Genomic DNA, 23,151 nt, shown 5'->3' with positions numbered 1-23,151 from the left:
GTCTCCAGGTCGCCGGGCCTCCGCCCAGGCGGGCCGAGCAACGGTGCGCGGGATCCCGGGTCTGCAGGACGCGCGAGGACGCTCGGGAACCGCCCCGGGCAGGAGTCTGGGCAGGACCAGTCGGGCCAGAGCCAGGGGCGTCCCGACCTGGGGGCCGCTCGGGCGGGGGCGCGGGGCGGCTGCAGCATCTCCCGGGGAGGGTGGGGGGAGCGGCGCGAGGCGGGGCGCCCGGGCCAGCGCGGGGCCCCGACGCGAGCGCGCCCTGCCCTGGCTCCGCCCCGACGTCGCTGGCGGGAACCGGCGGGAGGGAGCGCTCAGGGCGGGGCCCGGGCGGCGGTTCGCCTCGGACCGGTGTGGCCCCGTCGCCGACCCGTAGCGCCGGCCGCGTCCCCTCGGTCGCTAGGCAACCCCCCGCCGCCGGCGGCCGGAGAAAGCCTGCGGCGCTCGGTGCGGCGCCATGGACCTGGCCATCACGCAGGAGCTGGCCCGCGCCCAGAGCCAGCAGGGTGGGCGGGGGCCCCGTCCCCGGCCCGAGGGACCCGGAAGCCCCCAGGACCCTGTCCCGGGGAGGCGACACACCCGTCCCAGCGGACCGCAGACCCGGGGCGGCCGGGTCCCGCCTGGGGGTTCCCACTGGAGGCGGTCCGGCCCGCGCCCCCACCCCCGCCGCCGGACCCCCGCGGCCCGCGTCGTCGTCCTCCGCGGGGGCTCGGGATGCCTGCCCCCTGCTGCGGACGCTCCGGCCTGGTGCAGACGGGGGCGGGGGGGGCGGTGCGTGTGTGTGTGTGTGTGTGTGGCCGCGGGGGGCGGAGCCCGGACCGCGGGGGGTGGAGCTCGGGCCGCTGGGGGTGGAGCCTGGACCGCGGGGGGTGGAGCTCGGGCCGCGGGGGGCGGAGCCTGGGCCGCGGGGGGTGGAGCCCGGACCGTGGGGGGTGGAGCCCGGACCGCGGGGGGCGGAGCTCGGACCGCAGGGGGTGGAGCCCGGACCGCGGGGGGCGGAGCCCGGACCTCGGGGGCGGAGCTTGGAGCGCGGGGGGCGGAACCCGTACCGCGGGGGGTGGGGCCCGGACAGCAGGCCCCTCCCACACCGGCCCCCGCGCACAGTGAAGCCACGTGCGCTGTCTTCTCTGCGGCCCGGCAGATGAGGCCTCCCTGAAGAGGGCCTACGAGCTGATCAAGTCGGCCAACCTCGGGAGGTCAGAGTTTGACCCCATGGAAAGCTTCAGCCCCGATCTGTTTGTTTTGTGCGCAGAACAAGCCCTGAAGGTACTGAGTGCGGGGCGGGGGGCGGTGCCCTAGGAGGGTCACTGTTTCTGGGAGCAGGAGGCGGAGCCGCAGAGAGCAGGCGCCCCCGGGTGGGGGTGGGGCGATGTGGTCCTCAGGTCTGTCTTCAGAGCCAGACACCCCTGCAGACACCCCTTCTGGGGTGTTCGTGGCAGGACTGCGGTGTCTTGCAGATGGGGCACCCCGCCCTGAGCGATGACTGCCTCCGGATGTACTTCAAGGTGAAGGGGCCCGTCACCCAGTTCCTGGGCCGAGCGCACCTGTGCAGGGCCCAGCTCTGTGCCCCCAAGTCCACCGAAAACCTGGTGAGAGACGCCCCAGAGGGCAGGCCTCCATTTGAGGGTGAAGCTTTTCGGGGCGCAGCCAGCCCCCCACTGCACCCCACACACTAGGTCCCTGTTCCTAAGCAAATGCTAACGGCTTGTACCGCTCCGGGTTTTTCCCCGAGGCTGCCTTGATTCTCTCAAAATGTTACATCTTGTGTCAAAAGACTTACAGTCTCACCCGGCTCCCGAAATTGCTCCCGAAATTGCAGTCGGGTCAGGCAAACCCTCAAGAACTCCAGGGAGAGGTCCGTGAGCGATTCCTTGTCAGTGGTGGGAAACGGGCCTGTTCCCCGCCTGTGCTTTCCCCAAGTTCCTGTCTGACCTTGGGCGTCTGCATGCTCCTGCTCTGGTCGTGCCCAGGACAGCTGCCCTGGACCTGGGCCGGGTGTGCGTGCGGACCCGCGAGGTGCCCCGGCTCCGGCTGCTCTCACACAGGCCAGTCCGTAGGCGGCTTAATGTCCACGGACATGGCCACGACGAATGACTAATGTTTCAGTGGCCAATTCAATATAATGTTGAATTTTTATGTTGTTTTAGGAGGAATTTGAAAATTGTGTGACTCAGTATATGAAGGCAATAAACTTTGCAAAAGCAGAACCCAGGTAGGCGTAATAGAATCGGCCGTTTCTAACTGGGATTGGGTAAAAGGTCCAGGACCAGGATTTACCACGTGCTTCTGCCTGTTGAGACTGTGGGGGTTGTCCTTGGTGCCCTCGCCGAATGCTCTGTTGCTAACGTGTAGGTCTGGGCCGAGCACACAAGTCCCTTGGCTTCACCCTTTTGTCTCCTGCGGTTCCTGTGACCACATGGCGTTTGTCTGTGGGAACTTCTCCTTTGGCTGGTCTCCATGGCCCCCTTACTTTCTGGGCCTCTGTGGGTTCAGCATCAGGGTCCCTCCCTCCCCGGCCCCCGCTCGCCCACGTCGCCTCTGGCAGACGGGCCGAGGCCTCACGCGCACAGCAATTGAGCTGCAAGTCCCGCACACTCTCCTACTGAAGGTTTCCTTCATCCAAAAGAAATGTTAGAGAAACCGTAACGTTTGCACGCGAAGTGGTAGTAACTCAACCCATTTGAGTAGGGTACGCCGCTTACGGGAGGTGCAGGTGTGAATCCCGACTCGCTCCCTGGGTCTCCCGATCAGTGCTCTGACGGGCTCCTCCCCAGGCCCCTGGGGCCTTACAAGGCAGAGCTGGCCTCTCAGAGGGGCCGGGAGCAAGAAAGGCCCATTGGCCCCTGTGGGACCTTCACTCAGATTCCTCCAGGCTCTGTCCAGCCTTCAGGAAAAAGCCCACCCTCTGAGGGGTGTCCCTGCTCCCTCCTCACCCCTCCTTCTGCCCCACTTTGCACTTCACGCTCAGGCATGGGGACTTTGGTCCCCAAAGTTTCTGCTCTTCTTTTTTTTTTTTTTTTTAACCTGCCAGACCCTTTCCCTGCGCTGTTGTCTGGTCTCAGCAGGATGTTCCTTCCTCCAGGAAGCCTTCCTTGATCCCCTCTGCACTTGCCTGTTCTTGTCTATCTCTTGGGAACCAAAGGAGACCTTGCTGGCTGGTGCGTTTTCACAGGGAGCCTATCACTTTTGGAATGACCGAATGGGTGAAGGGATCTCTAGTGCGGCTGGACTTGACCTGTAGCCTCCACGCCCTCCTGCACAGGCCGTGTGGGTGCGATTGGCCCAGAGCGGCTCCCATGGCGCTGTTGCCATCTGCTAGAGACAGAGCACTCAGGACTGGCTTGGGACGGGCTCCGGCGGGCAGGGACCTGCTCTCAGGTGACCTTTGCGCGCCCTGCAGGTACTACTTCCTGGTGTATAACGCATCGGTCCTCTACTGGCACATGGTGAGGCCGTTTCTCAAGCCGGGCTTTCACCACCGTCTGCTCTCCAGCCTGGCCCAGATTGTCAGTGTGCTGCACCAGACTGAGGAGGAAGACAAGGACTGGCGCGCTGAGCTGATGCTGTGAGTCGGACGCCGGCCGTGGGCCCTAACCCGCGCACCGGCAGCCTCTGGCCACTCGCCTCTCCCGCTCGCTCCTGGCAGGACGGTCACGTCCCAGGGCTGGGCGGATATCACTGCTTTCTAATCTGTAGCTACAGTTACGTTTGTGTGTGTCTTGTCTGATGAGGTCTGCAGACGAAATCACAGCGTCCTGATCACGGGGGGTTATAACAAGATGCGTGTGTGGACTCAGGACACAGGAAATGTGAGCTTGGGTCATGATCCTGGCTTGTGGTTTTAACTCGGTTCAGTAAATTGTTAATGGGGTAGACGTGTTAGCAACATAAAACTCAGCCAGGATGGCCCTGTTTAGGGAGGTGTGTGCCTAGTGCCTCACCAGAGACACAGCCCTGAGAAGCCACGGTGAGATCACACGGTCAGCGTGTGATCCTTGTGCTGAGGGGACCGGGGGGCGAGCAGCCAGACTTTCCCTATCTCTGGGGAGGACGACATGCAGGCCAGAGACGGGGGGAGTGTCTCCAAGGGGGACCCAGAGGACGGGCCCTGAACTTGGAATCCAGAATCCATAGGCTTTCCTTTCCCTGCTGTATGGCTGTTTAGGAAATAAGTATAAGTACAATCTTTCCGAAAACTGCTATTTTAAATGTTTGAGGTAGTTCCAGTGCAGACATTTCCTTTCCCTGCTGCCAAGGGTAGCACAGCTTGTGGACGCTGCCGAGCCGCGTGCCGCGGGGGCGCAGTAAGGAGCCTGCGGAGCCGTGTGTCTTTCTGCAGTTTGCAAGACATAATAAATGCACAATAACCTGGTTATCAGACATCTGCGGTGGGAAACGATTTTATCAGGGTTTAATATCTAGTTGGTTTATATTACCCAGGGAGCTTCTGGACTGTTATCTCCAAGCCGGAAAAAAGGACGAGGCCGCAAAATTTTGTGTCACCGCAGCACCGTTTATAAAAGCTAACGTGCCGCACAGATACCGACACATGTATTCCGTCATGGTGAGTCGGCGCGCGAGAGAAGCGGGCAGAAGGGACGGTCTTAAGTGTCGTCTTTGGGGAACTGTGTGTGACCACGGCCGGGTCCATCCACCGAGAGAAAAGCACACGTGCGTCGTGCCTCCGTTGACAAAAAACCAAAATCTTTGAATATTTCACTTGTGACAGCGCTGAACTGAGGACAGGCTAGCAGAAGATGTGTTACAATTAAGGAATCCTAAACCCCGAGCGTGCACGGGGAACGTCATCTTCTGCTAACTTTGGCGTACGGGAAACCAACTTGGGTTCTCCATGAAAACTAAGATTAAAATGTAACTAAGGAAGAGGTACTTGTTCGTTAGAAGTATTATTTTAAGAGCGAAATAATTGTAAAATAATAACTAATATCGGGATTTCTACCTAATTATTTGTTTACGTCGATGGGTAATTCTCGTCCGCCCCGTGACAGGTGCGACACGGACTGGCGGACGAGCAACAGTTAGCGGAAGAGAAGAAGACCTCCACCAGCCTGGCCGTCACTTACCACATCAACGTGCTGAAAGCGTAAGTGGCTTAGGGGTTTTAGGCGCCGACTCAGGGTCTGGGGGGCACCTAGAGGGGGTGTGGCTGTGCCGGGGGGTGGGTGACGGTGGGACAGGAGGGAGGGGCCGGGGCCCGGAGGACGGGACTCTGCCTCCCGTTACCTAGAAGTGGCCCGAGAGGCTGCCAGTGGGTGAGCGTAGCTTCTAAGGCAGCGAGGACGGTGGTTAAGGAGCAGAGGCACCGGCAGAGCGAGCTCGTCGGATAGGCCCTTCCAGATGAGCCTTCACGCTGGACCTTGACGTTGAGCAAAGCAGGAGGGGTTGACTTGGATAGCCCCTGACGGTCGTGGTCCGAAGTGGAGGAAGAACGGACCCGGGCGCGGGCAGACGCCGGCTCGAGCGGCCGGAGGGGGTGAAACAGGAGGAGAGCCGCCGTGTGCGAGGGAAGAGCCGTGGGGAGATCCGGAGCGTGTGAGGCGAGGTCCGCGGGGAGATCGCTGTGTGCCTCAGTAGAGGGAGGTGGTTTGCCGCCCAGGGTCCTGAGCAGGGGAGGCACCAAGGGCCCAGCCAGCCTGCAGGTTGGCCCTCCTGGGGGTCTGGTTCCGGCAGAGGCCTGTGTGGGCACAGAGGGCCTGTTCTGGGAGCGAGGGGCGTCAGGAGGTAGGAGAAGTCATCTTGGACAGTGAAGGAGCGAGGGAGGAGGCTTTTGAAGGCCTCCGTGCAGTGGGAAACACCGGTTCCTAGACCTTCTGTCTCTCTTAGGATAATTGGAACAAATCTGACATAACGTTTGAATAAATTCTAGGAAATTGGATAAGAATGAGTTACCTGAAGATGTGGGTGCGATTCTGAAGGAGGCCTACGGACATTTAAGTTCCTACAATCACCAGCGCTCCCCTGCGGTCCGAGAGGAGAAGTAAGTGTTCGCGTTTTTCCGCGTCACGTCTGCGTGGTCACCGGACCGTAGCAAGGGTCAGCCCGGCGGGGAGTCTGCTCTTGTTCGGGCCTCGAGGTTTGTGCTGTCTGGGGAGCGTATGGGATATGTAACTTCATGTCGTACTTTTAAAATCAAATTCAGCTCCCAGCGTAGGTACGTTCCAGGGTATTGGAACATCTCACAGCTTTCTGCGCGGCAGTGAAACGTGTCAGCGGCCACACTCCCCTGCCCGCGGACTTCGCTTTTCAGTCTGCGCCTTCCTCCGTCCCCTGGCGCCGCTGGCGTTTGCAGACACCCCGGACTGGGTTCCCGGGAGCGGGGAGCTGCGCCAGCGGCTGTCGGCAGGAGCAGGAGTGTGCGCCCTGGCGTGTGCCGCAGGGGTGACGGGCTTCCCGGTCGGGCCGCGGTCCCGTCACGTGCTCACGGGTGCTGACTCGGAGGAAGAAGCACCCGCCCTGCCCTGCCGCGGTGGTGGCTGAAGTGACCTCCCTGCTCTGGTCCCGTCCGCGCGCCCCGATTACCGCGGGGCGTACCGCTCGCCGTGGGGCGGCCTCTGAACGACGGCCTTTGAGTTCCCGGTGATTGTCCCCTCCCCTTCTCCACACTCCCAACTCACGAAACACTGTGGCCAAGGTCTGTAATCATTACTCGTGTATTTTTTCACTCTGTCACTCATTCGTTCATTTTGGGGTGTTTTGGGTGGAACGGTGTCCCCCAAAAAGACCTATTCAAGTCCCAGCCCTTGCTTCTGGTGAACATGATTTTATTTGGAAACAGGGTTTTTACAGAGGTCATCAGGCTCGGGTGGGGTCATACCGGATTGGGGTGGGCCCTCATGGGTGGCTTGGGTCCTCGTAAGAAGAGGGAGGTCTGGGATGCAGATTGTCATGGGGCAGAAGGCCGGGTGACGCCGGGGGCAGAGGTCAGAGCGTCGTAGCTCCAGGCCGATGAGCACAAGGCTGCCGGCGACCCAGCAGGACGGGTCTGGCCCCGGACCTCAGGCTCCTTGTCTCCAAACTGTACGAGATGCAGTTCTGTTGTTTAAGCCAATCAGTAGCTGGTAGCCCATCACTGCCGCCTCCGGAAACTCGTCTCGGGGGTGTGATAACCAGTCGCTGCGTCACAAGGTACCCCAGGGCCAGCGGCCCACGACACGCGCTCGTTGTCCCGCGCTGCCTGCGGACGGGCATCCGGGCGCCGCTGCCGTGCAGGGGTCGGCGGGGCGCAGGGGTGCTCTGTCGGAGCCAGCTGGGGACCGTGACCCGTGCACGGGGAGTCGGAACTGTGGGGGATGTGGTCAGGCGCCAGGCTGCACGCTCCTAGAGGACGGGGTCACGCAGGCTGTGAGCCAGGTCTCTGGAGGCCGCCCGTGGTAGACTGGGGAGCGTCTGGCCTCCTGTCCGTGTCTCCTGTCCGTGTTGTCACTTCTGGAGGCGCTCCTCCACGGGTCTTGCATTAATACGGATTTAATGGGCCAGGGGTGGTGTCTATACATACTTCTAAAATTATTTTCATCATTGCGGTGCCTGGGGACGCAGTTGGTTAAACATCTGACTGTTGGTTTTGGCTCAGGTCCCAAGGTCAGGGATGTGAGATGGAGCCCCTCGTCGGGCTTCCCGCTCTGGGCAACGTCCACTCGTGATTTTCTCTCCCCGTGCCCCACCCCGAGCTCACGCCGTCTAAAACAAATAAATCTTTAAATGGATGGATTCCATCATTTTTCTCTTATTTCCAATTGAACATGCAATCATTATAGGGAGTTTGGAAATGGATCAGTGTGAACTTCCAGCATTCGCATCTCACAGGTTGTTAACTGCTTTTCCCATAGAAATTGTGAGGCTGTTCCTACATCCCAGACTGTCTGCAGCGAAGTCCTTAACGTGGGTGTTCAGGCCCTCTGGGGAGCCAGGCAGAGCACGTCGGGTCAGAGCGGCCCTGCACACACGGCACGTGTCTGCACGACTGCCGCGTCCCCTCCGGCCGGCCGTGGGACAGCTGGGCCCTGGGCTCTCGCTACTGATATGGGCAGCTCCAGGAAGTTTCTAGAAATGGGACTCTGACGTGCTGCAGACATGCTGCAAAAGCCATGTGGAGCCCACCTGGGCAGACCCTGGCCTCTGACCTCCCTGGTCGCCGCAGGGCAAGTTGGGGGAGGGGCGTGCCACTGCTCCCCCCTCGGACTGCTGCTCTTCTGTCCTGGGTTTCTTGGCATTTTCCCCCTTTATTAGTTTCCTATACACTTGTTTTGCCCAGTTTTTTAATAAGGGCATAAACCATCTCATTACTGACTCGCAGAAGCTTTTTCTGTTTTAAAATTTGGGCTCTCCAGCTGCTGTGTTTACCCCTTGTCCCAGTTTGTGCACCTTTTAGGTGTTTAATATTAATTTTGATGTACAGAAATGTGTTACTTGATATAAGACTCATTCGAACTCACATTTATCCCGCCAGTCGGGGGCCTGTTGCTCAGTCCTTCCCCAGCAGCCCCGAGAGTCGAGGCTGACCTGGGTCCCCCAGAAGCCCAGGGCCGGGTGCTTCCGCCCGGCGGGAGCCAGCCTTGGCCTTGTGTCCCCACCTCTCCCTCTGAGCCCAGCAAGGCCCGCCCACCCTCCAGGTTTGGAGAGGGTCCTTGCCCCTGTGGTGTGGCTCGGGCTTTCCTTTCCCAGGAACGTCTGCTTTTCCTGTGTGTGGCCCCGGGGGCTGCGTCGCGGCTCCTGACGCTGACAGCTCAGTTTCCTCGGCTTCCCGCACGGTCGGCCTTCGCCAGAGGTGCTGCTCGGGCTGCAGGAGGGGCCCGTCCCGTGCGGCCTGGGCTCCGTCTCACCGGCCGCAGCTGCCTTCTGTGTTTGCTTGGGGTCGTTCCTTGTCTGACGGCTCCGAGGGAGGGGCTCTGCTGACCGCCTTCCACCTGGGCTTCTGTGCCCAGAGTTCTGGGCGGGAAAAACGTTCTGTTTAAAACTTAAAAAAAAAAAAGGACTGAAACTCTGTGATTTGTACCTTTTCGGGTTCTCCCTCTTAGCCTGTGCAGTGGGTCCAGGCGGCCAGAGGTCCGGGAGCACGGAGGGGCCGGATGTCACGAGGCGAGGCCTGCCGGGGCCCTTGGGGCTCCAGGGGCTGAGCAGGTGGAGGAGGCGTTGGGCCGGGACAGCGGGAACGCAGGGGCGGGAGGGCGGCGCCCCTGGCTCGGTGATGACAGCCGACAGTCCACTTGGTCCTGAGTGAGACGGCGGTGGTTCACTTGCGAAGGGCAGAAGGGGCGCCGGCTTGTCCCAGGGGGTGTTTGGCATGTCTGGAGGCCGCTGGGGGCCCCGGCGGGGGGCTGCTGCTGGCACCTGGTGGCCGGCAGCCAGGGGTGCTGCTGAGGTCCTGGGTGTGCAGGATGGGTCTCCCGAGCCCACGAAGAGCAGCCTGGGCCGGGATGTCCGGTCAAGGCGGGGCCGGGCCCGTCCTGCTCCAGTAGTCTCAGATCACGCCGCCCGGCCTCCAGCTCGTTCCCCAAGTGGCCCCGGGCGCCACGGGTCCTTTGCGCTCCCCGACGACGTTAGCATCCGCTTGCCGCTTCCTGCAGAGACCGGGACCAGCGGTGCCTCCGGATGTGTGTCCGTGGCCAGAGGAAGAGGCTTTGAGTCAGGAAGTTCGTGTCTGTTCCCTGTGTTGCTCCCACGGCTCTGCTGAGTCCGACGGTGACGTCGGGGTGCTGACGGCTGTGCGGGGCTGCTCGTCCCCGTCCCCTCCCTGTGCTTGTACGTCGGAGGGCACAGGAGGAGGAGCAGGTCCCTAAGCGGACCGAGCTCTTCATTTCCGCCAAGTGTGGCATCAGGGCCTGGCGGGGGCCGGGTGTGGGGACCGTGGCCGTAGGTTTGTTTGGTGTTTATCTCCCTTGTGGGGTTAACCAGCGACCGCTGCTTCCCCTGTCGGGCAGAGGAGCACGCGGCCGTGCCCCCCGACGCCCGCACCGACACGGGGCCCCTCTGTTTCCTCACTCGCAGAATTCTTCTGCTCTTCGAACTGGCCCGGCTCTCTCTGGCCTTGAAGTGTGAGGAGATCGCCTCCGCCTGCCTCTCCGACCTGCAGAGTGTCGACGGCAGAGTAAGGGGCCTGCGGCGCGCGCTCGGGGAGGGCAGGGGAGGGAGAGCGGGTCTGAAGCCCGCAGCAGGGGGTGTGGCGGCGAAGAGGCACCAGTTGTGCAGGGGTGCAGCCCCTTGGCAAGAGGGTGCGGCTCATGCCCCCAGTCTCGCCGCCCTTGAGGCCGCGGCCCAGGTTGCTGCCAGCTGCCCCACGACTCACCGGAGGGGCTGCCCAGTGTCTCATAGTGTTCCCGACCCACAGCCTGTTGCCAGCCCCATGACTGGACACTTGCGTCCCGTCCCTCTGCTTTCACAGAAGGGGCTGAAATCAGCATTTTGTACCTAAAGCTTTTACCCGTACTTACCTTTTTTTCCTATAGTAAGTCCACGGACACGAAAGTACTCACGAATTGCACTTTCAAGATTTAAAAATACGTGTTAAAATATTGGCTCCAACGAAAGACTTACGTCCCTGCCCGAGCTTCCCGCGGGTGCGCAGCTCGGCGTGTGCCTTGACTGCGGGGGCTGCGAGGGCTCTTGGCAGAACAGAGGCTCCTGGGCTGCCCGCGCCGTGGACGCGGCTCCCCGACAGCAGCTGCTGCCGCGGTGGGCGCCACGGCCGTGAGAGCGGGAGAGGGGAGGGAGGGGTCGCCCGGACGCTGGGGCCGTTCCGCCTCCGCCACGTCCTGCACTTTCCCCTGAGCACCTGCCGTGTTTGGTCCCAGAGTCCCCGTGAGTCGCAGACCTCGGCTGCTTCTCCGACATTTGCCTCCAAATACAGCCCCAGCGCAGTGTCCCCTCCGCGGCGCGGGTCATGAGACAGTTCCGCGGGGAGAGCCGTCACGTTTGTGGTTCTGTTGGTCTGGAAATTGTTCTGAAGAGGAAGGAAAACTTCACCCGGACCGGGACGGCAGTGGTACCTGGATGGCACTGCCGGCTGGGAGGGAGGCTGGGTGCGCGGCGGGGCCGGAGAGCGCAGGGGCCAGAACCAGCGGAGGCACATTTTTGGAGGACTTCAGAGTTCTTTACGGAGCCATTCCCATCTTCTGTTTCCACACACAGTGGCCCAACCTTAGCTCTGGGGTCTCCCCCCGCTCAGGCCACGCGCAGACAGCGACCTCCCACGAGAGGGCCGTTCCCCCAGGGCAGAGCTGCTGCGTGGCCCGTGGTATCCGTGGAAACGCCGAGGCCGGCTTCTTTCTTAAACGCGGAGCTCCCGCGCCGACAGCCCCGTGAATCGCGCCTCTGGGACCACAGCCCCCTCTCCTCACTGGCCCTTGGCAGCGTACTCCGTATTTCCTGTTCTGGGAGTTTGTCGATATTCTGGCGGACTCGGAGAGGATGTCTTCATTTTTTAAGTGAAGGATTCTGGTTCCATTAAACAGCCTCGCTGTTATTTGGTTCGTTTTCATCTGTGTGCTGAGAAATGTGTTAAGTCTCTTCCTACAAATACGAGTATCTCAGTTTACGTCCACGTTTGTCCTTTCACACGGGTACTGGCTCGTCTCGGTTTGGAGCCGTTTTCCCGGTGAGTTGTTAGTCACATTATTACACCTTGACCTTTTTGCGTGACGGTGACGTTTGTGTCGTCCGTTTTCCCTGTGAGGACACAATGTCTTGGGGGACAGGGACCCGTCTGAGCGGTTTGCTGCTGTGACCCCCTTCCCAGCGTATAATGTCTGGCACTCAGGAGGTGCTCGGCAAATTTTGTTGACCAGGTGAGCGGATGTGAAGGTCATTACGGTCTCTGTGAAGCGGGCGTGTTCAGGTTTTCAGGGTTTGTCCGCTTCTCTTCGTAGGGTCTCTCTGCAGGGACAGGCCATGTGGTTGGAAAGTCCACATGCCGGGTCACTCGGGGGGTCAGGGTGGGTCAACGCCGAGCAAGAGGGCAGAGGCGCAGTGGAGACGGGAGACTGAGCGGCAGTGCCTGGTGGTTCGCCGTCCTCCGGAGGGGACGGTAGACAAAGACAACCGTGTCATTTTACGATACTTCAGAAGAGCGGGAACCTTTCCTTAAAAGGGGAAAGACATGAAAGTGACATCGTGAAAGAAATGAACTTGTTTTCTGGCCAAGTTGGAGTAAAAGGTCCTCAAGTCTGAAACAACTAAAAAAAACAAACAAAATAGGAGACAAAAATCTTCAAGGGACCAAATGGTGGAGAGTGAAGGAAGGCGAAACTCGGGAGGCGGGGCGCTGCGGCTTGGCGCAGGAGCGGGAGAAGCCCGAGACCGTACCAAGCCGCGGAGCCGTGGGTCGCCCGGAGGACAGAGCAGTCCCGGTTCACAGGACAGAGCGCCAGGGAGCAGCGAGCTGCACCGGGGGGGGGGGGTCCGGACAGGCCCGAGGCCCCCCTTCGAGTCTTCAGCTGGGATCCGACTCGCGTCCGTGCGTCCGGGACCCGTGCACGCCGCTGAGGGAGCCACCGACCAGGAACAGTCTGACCGGGAACACAGGGCTGAGAATCGCTCCTAGACTGGAATTTAAAGCAGTTCGATCTAGGTCCTGATGCCTGGCCACCACACACACCCACGTAAGCACAGTGTTGCTTATGCCCGCAGCCAGTGCCCGGGACCCCAGAACCGCCGTTGCTCTGCAAGCCTCCCGACGTGGTCTCCAGCTCCGCGGCTGCTCCGTGGGCGCCCGTGGGCCAGGGGTCAGGGCCAGCGCTGCTAGAGTGCTTGCGACCCAGCCCTAGTGCCCAAAGAGATCCCCTGTGGGAGAGAAAGGGATCCGGAGGTCCCCAGCAGCCTTCGCCACCAAGGACCCCTACAGACCTTGAAACTAGAGACCAGCAGCCTTGACTGTTGAGGAACCTACCGTGTCTGCTGAGGCGGACCTCGGCTGGCGGAGCTGCGTGGGACGGCAACACCGGGCCTTCCCCGCACTGGAGCTGCCGGCCGTGTCTCCCTGGCTGGCATTCTCACCCTGCCCCACAGGGGAGGGTCTCTCCCGGCCGGACCTGGAAGAGAGACAGCATCATCAGATGCACAGACATCATCACAGACACACACAACAAGGAAACACGACGCCACCAAAGGGACACAACAATTTTCCAGTAAGGTGCTCCGAAGAAACGGAGGTTTGTGAATTGCCAGGGAATTCGAAGTGATTGTTTCCAGGAAGCTCAGCTGCGAGAGAGCACAGAGACATAAGGAAGTCAGGAGTAACAAGGGAACAAAATGAGAAGTTAGTGGTGATGAAAAGTTCTTAAAAACCACGATCGAGTACAAATCCTGGGGCTGAAGAACAAATACAGTGAATGAAGTGAGAAGCGTAGTGGGGAGCTTCGGTCGGGGGCTTGATCCAAGCAGAAGAGAATTTGTAAACTGAAAGGTCACTTGACATTTCCCAGAAGAAACGAAACAGTACAGAAGGCTGATGTGAATTATGGGTGTGCGCGTCCCGGGGGTCCCAGAAAGCAAGGGGAGAGGAAGGGGCAAGAAAACAGGTTTAAAAAAATAACGGTTGAACATTCCCCTAGTCTGGAGAAGAGGTGGTCGTCCAAGGACGCGAGGCTCACAGGTCCCAGAGAGATTCAACCCAGTGAAGACTGCACCGAAGGATCTTAGAATCCAAGTGCCAGACGGTCTGATGTACGAAGTATTATTATTATAAAGGAGTTTTGGAAGCAGCAGGAGAAACACGCCGATTCATCCAAGGGAGTCGCCGTGAGGCCGTCGGAGGGTTTGTCGGCAGAGACCTCGCAGGCCAGGAAGGGACCGGGAGACGCATTCCGAGCGCGGAAGGCAGAAGCTGCCGGGCAGGAGTGTGTTGTCCAGCGACGCTGTCCGTGAGCAGCGGAGGACGGAGGGAGACGGGAGAGGACAGGGCGGGGATCAGCCAGATGCCGGCAGAAGCACCGCACCGGTGCGGGCAGCGGGGACGCCTCGGACGGCGCTTCGGTGGCCGGTGCGGTCTGGAAGTCAGAGTCACTCGGGACGGCGCGCCGCAGTGACTGGGTAACGGGCACGAAACATTAAAATCGTGAATTGTGACGTGGAAGCATGCCGTGTAGTGGGCAGTCGTGACAAGGGAGTTTTGTGTGCCTGCAGGAGGTTGAGCAGACGCTCGCCGCGGGGGGTTTTCTGGAAGCTTCGGCTGCCCACGGCGCATGCGCGGGAGAAGAGCGGGGCTGGGGGTTGGGGGGAGGGGAGCGCGCCGAGCGGGGACTCGCGGGTCACAGGGGACACCGGCCGGCGGAGAGGAAGACGACCCCGGTGAGCCGTTTCCTGCTCACGGCGACGTGGCGGAGCCGGACCGACTTCTCCCCCGAAGAGACGGGGTGCCGAGTGCACTGCAGGTCGAAGACGGGCCCGGCCGTCCGCTGCCCACAGGAGGCCACCTCGGCCGCGGCGGACTGAAAGCGAAGGGCGGGAAGGCCGCGTGCAGGACGGTGGGCGCGAGAGCCGGAGCCGCCGCACTTACCCGAAGTCGGAACAGACGCAGCGGGACAGAGAATCGTTCCTGGTGAGAAACGTCACGAGGCCGGGACCGTCGTGCGTGCGGGTGTCCCGCGTCGGAGCACCCGGCGCGTGGCGAGTCTTACCACACCTGGAAGCAGAAGTAAAGCGCGACCCGGTAACCGCAGGGTCTGCGGCCCTTCGCCTTCCCCAGGGACCTGTCCCTCGCAGGAAATGACCGGGGACCTGCTGGCTGGCGCTGCCCTCCGGACCCGCTGGGCTTCACAGACGCACACAGAACAGAGGCGACTCACACGAAACCAGAAGTGGAAGCAGAGACGGTGCCGCCGACACCCCAGGGACGACGGCGCTGGGAGCAGCTGCGCCCCGAGGAGACCATAACCCGTGGGGTCCGTTCCCGGAGACACAAACCTACCGAGGCAGAACCGCGAGTCACGACTCTGAATGGGCTGACAACTAGCAAGCAGCTTGAGCTGGTGAAAAAAATCCCCGACGAAGAAATGCCCAGGACCAGAGGACTTCACCAGGGAATTACACCAGACATTAAAGAACTGATGCCGGTCCTTTACGAAGTCTTCAAAAAAAAAACCCCAAAAAACTGAAGAGAAAGGAACACTCCCCTGCTCACCTTTAAGGCCACCAGTGCTCTGGTAGCACAGCCAGATAAAGACCCTACAAGAGAAGGAAAGTGCGGGCCGGTGTCCCTGATGGACATGGAGGCCAGCTCAGACTCAGCGCGTCATGGAGATCAGGTGCCCAGAGCGCGCGTGACGTATCCTGAGGACGCGAGGAAGGGTTAGCGCAGGCGGGTCCAGTAAATGTGGCGCCGCACCTTAACGTGAAGAAGGGTAAGAACCACATGATAATCTCGATACACGCAAGAAAAGCGTTTGTCAAGATTCAACATCCTTTCGTGATACGACGCTCAACAAACTGGACACGGAAGTGATGTTGTCTCCACAGAGGTCTCCTGCGACCAGCCCACGACTCACATCGTACTCTGTGGTGAAAAGCTAGAAGGAAAGTTGCACTAAAAGCTGTCAGAGCTAATGAGCAAATTCAGTAAAGTTAGAAAACTCACAATCAACAGAAATCTGTTGATTCTGTGCACTAAGACTAACTATCCAAGAGAACTCGAGAAAGCAACCCCGTCTACGACAGCATCACACACCACGAACTGCTCGGGAGTGAGTTTAACCGAGGACGTGAGGGACCTGTGCGCCGAGAACTGCGCGGGGTTGGTGGACGACGTCGAGGAGGACACACGTAAATGGAAAGATATTCAATGTTTATGGATTGGAAGAATTAAAATTGTTAGAATGCCCATACTACCCTAAACCTTCTACAGATTCAACGCAATCTCTATCAAAATTCCAATGGTCTTTCTCACAAAAGATTAAAAAAAAATCTTAGGGGGCGCCTGGGTGGCTCCGTGGGTTGAGCCTCTGCCTTCGGCTCAGGTCATGGTCTCAGGGTCCTGGGATCGAGTCCCGCATCGGGCTCTCTGCTCAGCGGGGAGCCTGCTTCCCCCTCTCTCTCTCTGCCTGCCTCTCTGCCTGCTTGTGATCCCTGTCAAATAAATAAATAAGATCTTTAAAAAAGAAATCTTAAAGCTTGTGGACAATCTGTGGAGCACCAGAGAGTCGCAGCACTCTTGAGAAGGGAGAGTGGAGCGGCAGGTGTCCTGCTTCATCTCCCCGTTAAAACTATAGTAATCGGAATTACGGGGTACTGGCTTAGAAATAGAGGCGAGCAGCGGAATAGAATCGGGAGCCCAGAAGTCTGTGCACACGCATAATGTCAACTGGTCTTTGGCAGAGCCCCGGTAGCACACCTTGGGGAAACCGGGCGACCTCGTACAGAGGAGTGCAACTGGACCCCACCTTACAGCACTCACAAACTGACTTGAGATGGATTAAAGACCTTGAAGACCTGAAACCATTAAGCCTCTCCCATGCGCATCCATAGGGAAAAAACTTCTTGACATGGGTCTTGGCGACGTTTTGACTTTGACAATGAAAGCAAAAGTAAGCAAGACGGACTACATCAAACAGCAGCTTCTGCACAGCAAACAAAACGGTCCACAGGGGAGCAGCAGCGTAGGGCATAGGAGGGAAGCCCTTGCCGACGGAGTGTCTGAGAAGGGGTTGGCACCTAAACCAGACAAGGAGCTCATGTAATTCAGTAGCAAAACCCCCAGTACTCTAGTGAATGAAATGAGCTAAAGACCCGCGTAAACACTTTCTCAGACAAGAGACCCGGATGGCCGAGCGGTACGTGAAAAGGAAGTTACCCTCCCCCGCCGTCAGGGGCTACAAACAGAAGCCGTGGTGTCCCTCACAGCCGTTAGAGTGGCTGCCAGCAAAGGCACAGGCGGTAACAGGTGTTGGCTCCCACCCCCTTCAGATGTCCCAGGATCTGGAGAACAGGAAACCCTTGTACACTCGAGGTGGGAAAGTGAAGTGGTACAGCCATGACGGGAAACTGAAGCCAGACTGCGGCAGAGCCAGCGATGCTGCTCCTGGGAATACGCCCGAGGGCCGTGAACTCAGTCCCCGGACGCGCTGCCTGTGCTCCGTGCTCGTCGGAGCGCTGGTCACGACAGCCACGGCAGGCAGACGACCCGACGCCCGCGGGCGAGCGGATAAAGGGAACGTGTGTGCGCGTATACGTGTGCACACACACACCACACACACCACAGGGCACACAGAGGCCATCCTGCCGTTTGTGACAGCGTGCACTCGTGTAGAGAAGCCAGACGGAGAAACAATAAAATGGGCCTTGCGAGGGCCTGACGTGCAGGGAGGAGGAGACGTTGGTCGGGGCACTGACTGCGCTGGAGGTGCTCGCGTACGGCTTGAGGACTGGGCTGTGTGTTGGAAAGTTGCCCAAAGGGTAGATCTTAGGCATTCTTGTGAAAAGGAAAAAATAAAACAAAATATGTGAAGTGATTGATTTGTTAATTTACCTCATTACAGTAATAAGATCCTAATGTATACGTATATCATGACATCTGCCCTCCACACATACAGATTCGTCAGTTTTACCTCGATAAAATTTTTTAAAAATAAAGCAGAACTGACATGTCCGAGGAAAAGATTAGCACTACCAGAATGCAGCAGCGGAGAAACACGGGAATAACCGAGGTCCCACGCGTCGTGGGGCAGCTTCGGGCAGAGTACCGTGCGCGTAGTCGGAGTCCCCGAGGAGAGGAGAGGAGGGCAGAGAAGGACACCGAGACACGGTGGGTCAGAATGCCCAACGTGGTCATCTCTAAGGGGAACGCTGGGTACTAAGGAGCCCGGGTGAGAACAGCCGCTCACTTCTCGGTGGAGACGATGCAGCCAAGACATGTAAGAGCGACATCGTTAAAATATGAAAAACAGGAAATCTACGCTCCGAAAGGATCTTTAAAAACCAGTTGTAAGGGGCGCCTGGGGGGCTCAGTCAGGGACATGTCTGCCTTAGCCCAGGTCATGACCCTGGGGTGCTGGGATCGAGCCCCTCGTCAGGCTCCCTGCTCGGTGGGGCGTCTGCTTCTCCCTCTCCTTCTGAAGGCTCATGCTCTCTCACTCTCAAATTTTAAAGAAATATTTAAGAATTTAAAAAAGAGCTAAATATTTATTAAAATATACCGAGTCTGAAAGAGTGACTCAGACGACAGGAAGCGTAGGGGAAGCTCTTCATGTGGAGGAAAGTGGCGCGGGAGGGAAGCCCGGGTCTGCAGAAAGTAGGGAGCAGGAGAGAAAGACTCGACAAATATTGAAATCTCCTCAGAGGGTCACTGGCGTTTAGAGGGAAGATCCCGCTGTGAATCCCCAGACTCTGTCCGGGTCGACGGCGCTGGCGCCGTCGCAGGCAGAGGCCCGGCAGGAGAGCTCCGGAGACGGGCCGCGGGTCACAGAACGTGTGCGGAGACGCGCCGGCACCACGCGCAGCGCTGCACCTGCAGGAGGGCGTCGAGCGCGGCCGCGGCCCGGCCCGCGGGGGGACGGCATCGGCGCCCGCGTCAGCCGCCCTGGCGCAGGCCCAAAGGACGCGATGTCCACGGGGCGAGTCCAGCGTTAGACCCGCGAACGTCCGGCCGCTTGCCTTTTGACAGAGGCGTGACGGCGTCGGGGGGTGAGGACGTGGCCCCTTACACGACGGCGCCGGAGCTGCCCGCGGCCGAGCCGGAGCCGAGCCGGACCAGCGCGCACCGGCCCCCGCTTCCCGCCGCACGCGGACGCGAGACCTCACGTGGGGCGAGCGTCGGGGGAGACTTCCAGAGCAGCCGCCGCGAGTCTGTGTGGTTTGGGGTTCGGCAAAGACTTCTTAGATTCGATGTCGAGCGTGATTCATACAAGAAGTTGATACGTTTTGTTACAATGAAGAAGCTTCGGTCTCTGATGCTGTTCAGAAAACGAAACGCCAAGTAGGGCCTGAGTGAAGGTGTCCGCGAGTCCCGTGTCTGACCAAGGGCTGCGCCCGGACTGTGCGGGGGGCGCTCAGTGCTCGAGAAAACAACCAAAAAAAAAAAAAAAAGAAAGAAAAGAAGAAAGAAACCGGAGAGCTCTGGGTAGACACTTTCCCCGGTGAAGCCCGTGGAGGGACCGAAGCGCAGACTCCGAGAAGCGCTGGTTTCCGCGTCCTCCGCGCTCCCGCCGCACCCCGGGTCTCGGGACACCTGCTGCGTGTCCGCCGGTTTTGACAGTTCTCATGCTCTCCCTGGGGACAGCGCCAGATCCCACGCTGAGGGACTCAGTCCCGCAGAGCTGCTCCCCTGCTTTGGTGCCAATGGCGAGGACAAGGCCCCCAAGGTACCCCCCACCGAAGGGCTCCCACAACCCCCTCCTTGGGTTTCATCCGTTTTCCAGAGCAACTCACAGAACTCAGGGGAACACGTTTACCCATTTATTATATAATAAAGGTGCAGATGAGTGGCCAGATAGAGACGTAGGGGAGAGTTGGGGGGAGGGGTCCTGAGCAAGGGCAGAAGCTTCTGTCCCCGTGGAGCCGGGTGGGCTGCCCTCCCAGTATGTGGACGTGTTTGCCAACCTGGAGACGCCCCGGACCCTGTACTATTGGGATTTTACGGGGGTTTCCTCACATACGCACGATCCAATTAGCGATGCATTTCTGGAGGGCGGGGGTGGGGCTGAGAGCCCCCAGCTTGTCGTCAGGGCTTGGCCTTTGTGGACCAGCCCCCAGTCTTTGGAAGGAAAGATGCCCCCAGTGCTCTAACACTTAGAGCATCACAAGCGTTTCAGGAGCGCTGTGCTGGGAACCGAGGCGGAGACCTGTGTGCGTTCTGGACTAACTCACGGCGACACACGCCCTAGATGGCTGCACGCACAGACCGACCCCACTCGGCTTGGGAGAGGACGTGGGGACGCCACAGCTCTCCGGCCAGCGGGAATGCAGAATGGCACAGCGCCTTTGGAAGAGCTTAGCAGTTCGTAGAAGCAGAGTGAGGCCCGCGAGACAAATCCTGGGTTCCTACTGCCCACACCTTGGCCCTGCCAAGCAGGATGCTCTCATCCCAACCCCACAGGGAGTAAGTGAAAGAAAACGTGTTTGCCAAGGGTTGTAAGCATTTATCTGAAGTTGGTGTAATTATGTAAAAATTCAAGGTCCAGTGAAATTATCTTTTTTTCCCCACAATTAAAAAGGTATCAAAAATGTTGTTTGCTTTCTCACCTAAAGCTTTGCATTTGGGGGCACCTGGGTGGCTCAGTCGTTAAGGCTCTGCCTTCAGCTCAGGTCGTGGTCTCAGGGTCCTGGGATCGAGCCCCGCAGCGAAGCCTACTTCCCCCTCTCCCACTCCCCCTGCTTGTGTTCCGTCTCTCGCTGTGTCTCTGTCTGTCGGATAAATAAATAAAACCTTAAAAAAAAAAAAGCTTTGCATTTTGGGGGAATATTTAAAGTTTTTGTTATATGTCTTTGTATTCTCTTGTTTTCGTTGTTGAATTTCTACCTAGTATGTTAGTAGTATTTTTAAATGGTCTTTGAGGTTAATGAACGTGTGTGATTGCTTCCGTTAAAAATCTCCCATATATGCAGAGACTGTGTGTGTCCCGCAGGATCCTGGGAAGCTGATTGAAATCGAGTGCCTGGAGTGTGAACTGGAAGCTTTGAGTCTCGAAAGTAAACTTGAAGTCTATGTCCGAGCGGCCGTTGAGGTAAACCCCTGAACAGGAGACGGCATCACTCAGCGTTTGTGCATTTCCTGGAAGTTGCCGGCCCCTCGGATCGCGGGGACACAAGGGCATCTGCTGTATAACACAGTAGGTTTGGACCAGCAGCCCCGGCCAGGAAAGGAATCCAGAGATTGTTTTCGACTACTCGTTAATGAGAATTTGGCAGCTTAAAAGGAAAAGCAAACGGTTGGCACCGACTGGTGATGGCTGAGGCGGGGGCTCCTGGGGTTTGCTCGGGGCGCCCCAGAGAGCCTTCCAGCCAGAGAGCAGCAGCCGGCCGCGGGGCTCTGTCCCCCGCACCTGCAGCAGGCTCTGCGCCTTCACTGCTGCCCGGCGGATGCCCGTGTTCCTCTCGGACTTGCTCGTGGGCTTCTCTAGCCCTGAGCCCACCTGGCACCTGGCAGGAGCCTGACCAGGGCAGGGTCGGGCATGGTTTCCCGAGCACCCCGGCCCCACGTCTGGTCACGGGCTGCAGCAGCATGGGTGGCCCGAGGGGCTGCAATGGGCGCTGTGTCAAGCTCAGTCCCTCCGCTGCTGCCCACTGGCACCGGTCAGGGCGCATTGGCTGCCGGCTCGGGAGGCAGAGTGAGGGGAGGCCCTGAGGCTGCCAGTAGCAAGAGGCCGTGGGACCAAGCTTCGGGTCAGCGGGCAGCCCCAGGGGGCTCTGAGGAAGCATGGGCCGTAAGCCGGCTCCCCACATGCTCAGATGTGAGACCAGAGCCCGTCTGGTGGGAAGGGCGCATGTAGCACAGGACAGAGGAGGGGATCTCTGGGTCGTAGACAGAGCCGGCCACCGGCCACAGTGGTCACTGTACCAGCTCGAGAAATGCACACCCTTGGATGGAAGCAGCTCGTGCGAGAGAAGCACCGTGTGGGTGTGCGGGGCCCATTCCAGGCCTTTCAGGGAAGTGTCTCGCAGACAAGCAGCCCCTTGTAGGGCTGGTGACAGAGGCCCTGGCCCCCGCAGCCTCCCGAGCCTCCAGCTCCCTGGGTGGGGCGCGGGGTTTGCCTCCCGTCCGCACAGGCGGCCCGTGTGTCTCGTGCAGATGCAGCTGAGCATAGTCCAGAGGCTCGACGTGGCCCTGCAGCGAGCTGTGCGCCTGGGCGAGCCGGGGCCCATCCACGCGGTGTGTGCTACGCAGTGGAACATGTGTCTCCCTCTGCTGCAGCACAACCTGCGGCGCCAGCTGCGGAAGCCGCTGAGCAACGTCGCCGATGTCCTGGAGAAGGCAGACAGGTAGTCTGTGCCCCCAAGAGGTGGGTGCTCGTGTGGGGAGGCCTGGGCGGATCCCTCAACAACGGGAGGAAGATGAGGTCCGGCTCTTGTCCCCCAAAAGTGGTGCCAGCAGGAAACTCTACCTACATCAGAAAGGGCTTGGCCGGTGGTGACGGGGTCACGAGCGTGCCCTGGGCAGGACAGGGTGGCCCTCCCCACTGGCTGACACAAAGTTAGGGCCAGCCGCGTCCCGGCACCCAGGCTCTGACTGCCCGCGGCCACACGCCGACGGCAGGATTCAGGGCAGGCCCGACCTCCTCCGTAGACCGGTGCCGGTGCCCTGTTGTCTCCGCTCCACGGGCTCTGATGGAAGAGCCTGCCACAGCCATGGTGCGGTGCCCGCTGGCCGTGACACCAGGGGCATGAGCTGGTGTGTGGCACCAACGGGTCAGTGCTGAGGTGTGGGGCTCTGAGTCTGCGGTCCGCACCGGGTTGGACACATTTGTCACACACTTGCTGAGCCGCTGCCCTGGGCCGGGCACGGCCCTGGGCCTAGAGACGTGCTGCGGGGTGTACAGCCGAGCACCCACACCGGGACCCGCACCGGCCCCTGTACCCACATCTGCACCTCCGTCCACCCGCACCGGCACCCCCTCTCTTCCAGCAGGCCGGCTGTGTTAAGTGCCGGGAACGTAGTAAACCCGGGAGAAGAGGGCCAGGGGTGCTGCTCTGGGCTGCGAGGCAGGCGTCCGGTGGGCAGCATCCACCCACCTTCCTTTCATCTACTGGGACCGTCTGTGGGGCCTGCAGCTCCAGCCCCGCGGCGTTTGGTGTTGCCTTGAGCTGATCTTGACCTCGTTTCTTTCTGTGCGTCCCTTCGGCTTCTGGCGGCTCCTTCCCTGCCTGCCTTGAGGTTAATTTTTAGAATTCGGCCCCACTTCCTCCACTGGCTCGTTTCTCCACCCACCCTCCCAGGACGGAGGGCTGCCCCAGGGCCAGTAATGCAGGTCTTCGGGCAGCCAGGTCCGTGTGGGCCGCTGGTGCACCCTCCCCGCGTCCTGACGGCAGAGCCCCGCGGCGCCCCTCCCCACGTCCCCACCCGCTGCCCTCGCGCTGTCCTGCCGGTGGGTTTCCCGTCTGGACGCCACGTGGCTCCGGCATGAGCAGATCTCCGTCCCTCGCGGAGCTGCCGTCTGGTCTCCCAGCCCGTGCATTTGCTTGCTTGCTTGGTGTTAAGGAAATTGCAGAGGA

General features: G+C 59.9%; 1 protein-coding gene across 1 annotated transcript in view; it reads left to right on the top strand.

The window, feature by feature from the left end:
- Positions 1–444: 444 nt before the first annotated feature.
- CFAP46 (cilia and flagella associated protein 46) overlaps positions 445–23,151 on the top strand; it is a 62,948-nt gene continuing 40,241 nt past the window's right edge. The window contains exons 1-11 of the mRNA XM_044240769.1: positions 445–506; positions 1,142–1,266; positions 1,458–1,589; positions 2,148–2,212; positions 3,401–3,565; positions 4,441–4,564; positions 5,010–5,104; positions 5,888–5,998; positions 10,006–10,105; positions 20,568–20,666; positions 21,731–21,921. Coding sequence (XP_044096704.1) covers positions 458–506; positions 1,142–1,266; positions 1,458–1,589; positions 2,148–2,212; positions 3,401–3,565; positions 4,441–4,564; positions 5,010–5,104; positions 5,888–5,998; positions 10,006–10,105; positions 20,568–20,666; positions 21,731–21,921 — 1,256 coding nt within the window. The 5' untranslated portion in view covers positions 445–457. The remainder of the gene's footprint in view (positions 507–1,141; positions 1,267–1,457; positions 1,590–2,147; positions 2,213–3,400; positions 3,566–4,440; positions 4,565–5,009; positions 5,105–5,887; positions 5,999–10,005; positions 10,106–20,567; positions 20,667–21,730; positions 21,922–23,151) is intronic.

Source organism: Neovison vison, chromosome 2, assembly GCF_020171115.1.
Source record: "Neovison vison isolate M4711 chromosome 2, ASM_NN_V1, whole genome shotgun sequence".
Classification (NCBI taxonomy): domain Eukaryota; kingdom Metazoa; phylum Chordata; class Mammalia; order Carnivora; family Mustelidae; genus Neogale; species Neogale vison.
Note: the sequence above shows the minus strand (reverse complement) of the source record. Positions and strands in the feature narration are given on the sequence as shown.